Source organism: Palaemon carinicauda, chromosome 25, assembly GCF_036898095.1.
Source record: "Palaemon carinicauda isolate YSFRI2023 chromosome 25, ASM3689809v2, whole genome shotgun sequence".
In the NCBI taxonomy this organism is placed as follows: Eukaryota; Metazoa; Arthropoda; class Malacostraca; order Decapoda; family Palaemonidae; genus Palaemon; species Palaemon carinicauda.
In genome coordinates this window covers 52967189-52971255 of record NC_090749.1, presented here as the reverse complement: position 1 = coordinate 52971255, position 4067 = coordinate 52967189, and the positions used below count along the sequence as shown (strand labels likewise).

The 4067-nt window shown below is 41.6% G+C and overlaps 1 protein-coding gene across 1 annotated transcript in view; it reads right to left on the bottom strand.

Moving 5' to 3' along the window:
* Positions 1 to 3372, bottom strand: part of LOC137619025 (myb-like protein U) — a 7027-nt gene extending 3655 nt beyond the window's left edge. Inside the window, exon 1 of the mRNA XM_068349224.1 lies at positions 3235 to 3372. Coding sequence (XP_068205325.1) covers positions 3235 to 3309 — 75 coding nt within the window. The 5' untranslated portion in view covers positions 3310 to 3372. The remainder of the gene's footprint in view (positions 1 to 3234) is intronic.
* Between the last annotated feature and the right edge of the window lie 695 nt (positions 3373 to 4067).

Here is a 4067-nt window from a genome sequence, read left to right as displayed (position 1 = left end):
ACGTTTGCAACTAGTACAGTATCATCCGCAAACAACAACCGATTTACTTTCCATTCATGGTCATTCTCGTCTACCAGTTTCAATCCTCGTCCGAGCACTTGAGCATTCACCTCTCTCACCGCTCCATTAACATACAAGTTAAACAACCACGGCCACATCACACATCCCTGGCTCAGCCCCAATCTCACAGGAAACCAATCGCTCACTTAATTTCCTATCCAAACACATGCTTTACTACCTTTGTAGAAACTTTTCATTGCTTGCAACAACCTTCCACTAATTCCATATAACCTCATCACATTCCACATTGCTTCCCTATCAACCTTTATCATACGCTTTCTCCACATCCATAAATGCAACATACACCTCCTTACCTTTTGCTAAATATTTCTCGCATATCTGTCTAACTGTAAAAATCTGATTCATACAACCCCTACCTCTTCTAAAACTACCCTGTACTTCTAAGATTGCATTCTCTGTTTTATCCTTAATCGTATCAGTCAGAACTCTACCATACACTTTTCCAACTACACTCAACAAACTAATACCCTTTGAATTGCAACCCTCATGCACATCTCCCTTACCCTTATATAGTGGTACAATACACGCACAAACCCAAGCTGGTACCATTGACAACACAAAACACATATTAAACAATCTTACCCACCATTCAAGTACAGTCACGCCCCCTTCATTCAACATCTCAGCTCTCACAACATCCATACCAGATGTTTTCCAACTCTCGTTGCATCTAGTGCTCTCCTTACTTCCTTTCTTGTAATCTCTCTCTCATTCTCATCCCCCATCACCGGGACCTAAACCCCTGCAACAGCAATTATATCTCCCTCCCTATTGTCCTCAACATTGAGTAAACTTTCAAAATATTCTGCCCATTTCCATCTTTCACTGTCTTTTCAATTCTTGAACCAGCCTTCCTTAATTTATTCACTTCTTTCCAAAACTTCTTCTTATTCTCTTCATATGAAATACCCAATCCCTGACCACACCTCAGGTCAGGTGCCCTCTTTGCCTCACTTACTCTGTGCTTTACTTCCATATTTTTCTCTCTATATCTTTCATACTTCTCTATGCTATAACTCTGCAGCCATTCCTCAAAACCCCTCTTTTTCTCTTCCACTTTTACCTTCACTCCATTCCACCATTCACTGCCCTTCCCCATGCTGCCGCCAACAAATTTCTTGCCACACATATCACTTGCAATCCCAGCCAAATTTTATTTCACTAACTTTCATTCCTCCTCTAAATTACCAGTTTCTCTTACTTTCACTTCGTCATATGCAATTTTCAACCTTTCTTGATATTTACTTTTTACCCCCGGTTTTATTACCTCTTCAACCCTCACTAGCTCCCTTTCACACCCACCTACTCTATTCCCCCACTTTTTGGCTACAACTAATTTTCTTTCCACCAAAAAATGATCAGACATACCGTTAGCCATACCCCTAAACACGTGCACGTCTTTCAATCTTCCAAACATTCTTTTAGTTATCAACACACAATCCATTAACGCCATATCTACCACTCTTCCATTTGCCACTCTTACCCATGTATACTTGTTTTTATCTTTCTTTTTGAAAAAAACAGAACTTATCACCATCTCTTGCTTAACACACATCTACCATTCTCTCACCACTCTCATTTTCACCTGGTACGCCATACTTCCCAATGACACCTTCTACCTCTCCAGCACCCACTCTAGCATTTAAGTCACCCTTGACAACAACATAATTCCTTCCACCCAGTTAATTCATTCCAGAACTCATTCCGCTATTCTTCACTTTTCTCACAACCTGGCCCATATGCACTGACAAAAGCCCAACATTCTCTACCCAGCCTAACCCTTACCCACATTAACCTAGATGATATCTCCCTCTAGTCCACTACTTTATCTGTCATCCATTTACTCAGTAATAAAGCCACACCTTCTCTTGCTCTTCCCCTTTTAATCACAGACACTCTACCAGACATTTCACCAAACATCACTTCAGCTTTCCCTTTTATCTTTGTCTCACACAAAGCCAATATATCCATCCTTCTATTCCTAAACATACTTCCAATCTCCCATCTTTTACTCTCTATCGCAATACATCCACGCACATTCAAACATCCCAAAAGTAGAGTGCGGGCAGCAGTCACTCTCCCCCTAAGCTCAACGTCTTTGATGTCTCACGGGATAAAAATACAGGAGAGGGGGTTCCCAGCCCCCTCGTCCCATCCCTTTTAGTTGCCTCTTATGACACGCAGGGATACGTTGGCGCTATTCTATTTTTTTTTTCTTTATCAGCAATTTCATCAAGTGAAAACATTTATGGTCCAGTGCAAGCAAAGGTGAGCGATTGTCTGGGAGCAAACATGGCCCAACAACTCATGAGCCAAGTGCCATCCACTCAGCCATAGAACCAAATGTCAGTTCCCTATCTCAGAGGGACAGTCAGGTCGTGTTGCAGTGGAATCTATCAGATCTGAGAGGGGATTGATCACAGGAACTGACCAGTGGCAGGTCACCAGTAAGGATAGGGAGATTTTCTTTTGATTTTCACCAAGTAATTTTGGCATGAGGTTGATACGCCCATACATTTCTCTGTCCTGTTTTAACCAAAAAACGCCAAATAACTAATGATTATTATCAGTAGCTAAGCTACAACCCTAGTTGGGATAGCAGGATGCAAAGCTCAGTGGCTCAAACAAGGAAAATAGCCCAGCGAAGAAAGGAAATAAGGAAACAGACAGAATAGTGTACCTGAGTGTGCCCTCAAGCATGAGAAATCTAATCCAAGACAGTGGAAGACCAAATAATAGAAGCTATGTCACTACCCAAGACTAAAGAACAATGGTTTGATTTTGGAGTGCCTTTCTCCTACAAGTGCTACTTATGAGCAATTACAGTACAGTAGTTGACCCCTTGGGTGAAGAATTTTACGGTTATATTAGTGTTGTCAGGTGTGTCAGGAAAGAGGAGAATGCTAAAGATTAGACCAGAGTATTCGGTGTCTGTGTGGATAAAGGAAAAATGAGCCATAAGCTTAGGGATCCAATACTATGTAGACAGTTGAACGACCTAATAACTCTCCATCGGTAGTATCCATGGGTGGCCAAACTACTACTCAATTTACTGCTTACGTCAACCAAGGCACACAGAGATTCAACAGCACATACCCAGTGCATATTCCTTCTTCTCTAGTATAATTGAACAGATAAATGAATAAACCTAACCTCTGGAAGGGTGCTTGGTACAAGGCTGGTACATTGTTCCATGGGGAAGCTCGAGGAGTGAGTCGTGCGACGCATGGTGGAACTGCTGCGATTTCCCAGGAGAGTTGTTCTGCGAGCGGCGAGCGCGGCAGAACACAGTGGCTGCCACGACCCCAGCCAGGCCTATGGCCACAGCTGCAGCACCGCCTACGATGGCATTGACAGGCAATCCACTACCTTCTTCTACATCTCCGTCAGGTTGGAGAATGTCGCTGCTGGGTTCGTTGTTTACTGTTGATAACAATAATAACTATTTCTATGGATGGAACAAAATGAATAAACGTAATGATATCAGCAATATGGGTTTTTCTTCGTAGATGACTCAAAATTATAATTATTATAAACTATATTACCGTTAATAGTATCATTTAGTACAGTTAGCATGTGACACAATAGTAAATTCTTGAAATAAAAACGGAAAATAATCTTTAAAAACCAGTGCATTATAAGTAACTTTCATCAAGCTGAAAAATTATAGGAAACTTTAAAATCGGACTACTGAAGTAGTCTTTGGATGATGATGTTTAAACATATCCATAAACTTTGCATCTAGGTTAACCTTTTAAATAAAACTTACAATTTATTGAGATCCTCTCAGGGGCGACTTCCTCCGCCTTTGGTGTGGGCGTTCTCAATAGCAAGGTGGTCTCATTTTCACGCCCTTTTTGTTGGCTGGCATACATGGCTAGGACGTAATCTCTGCCAGGGGAAAGGGTGCTCAAATTGAAGCGAGGCTTTGAGCTGTTCTTCGTCAGGATAACGGTGTTGCCTTCACGTACCTGAAGAAGAAGAAG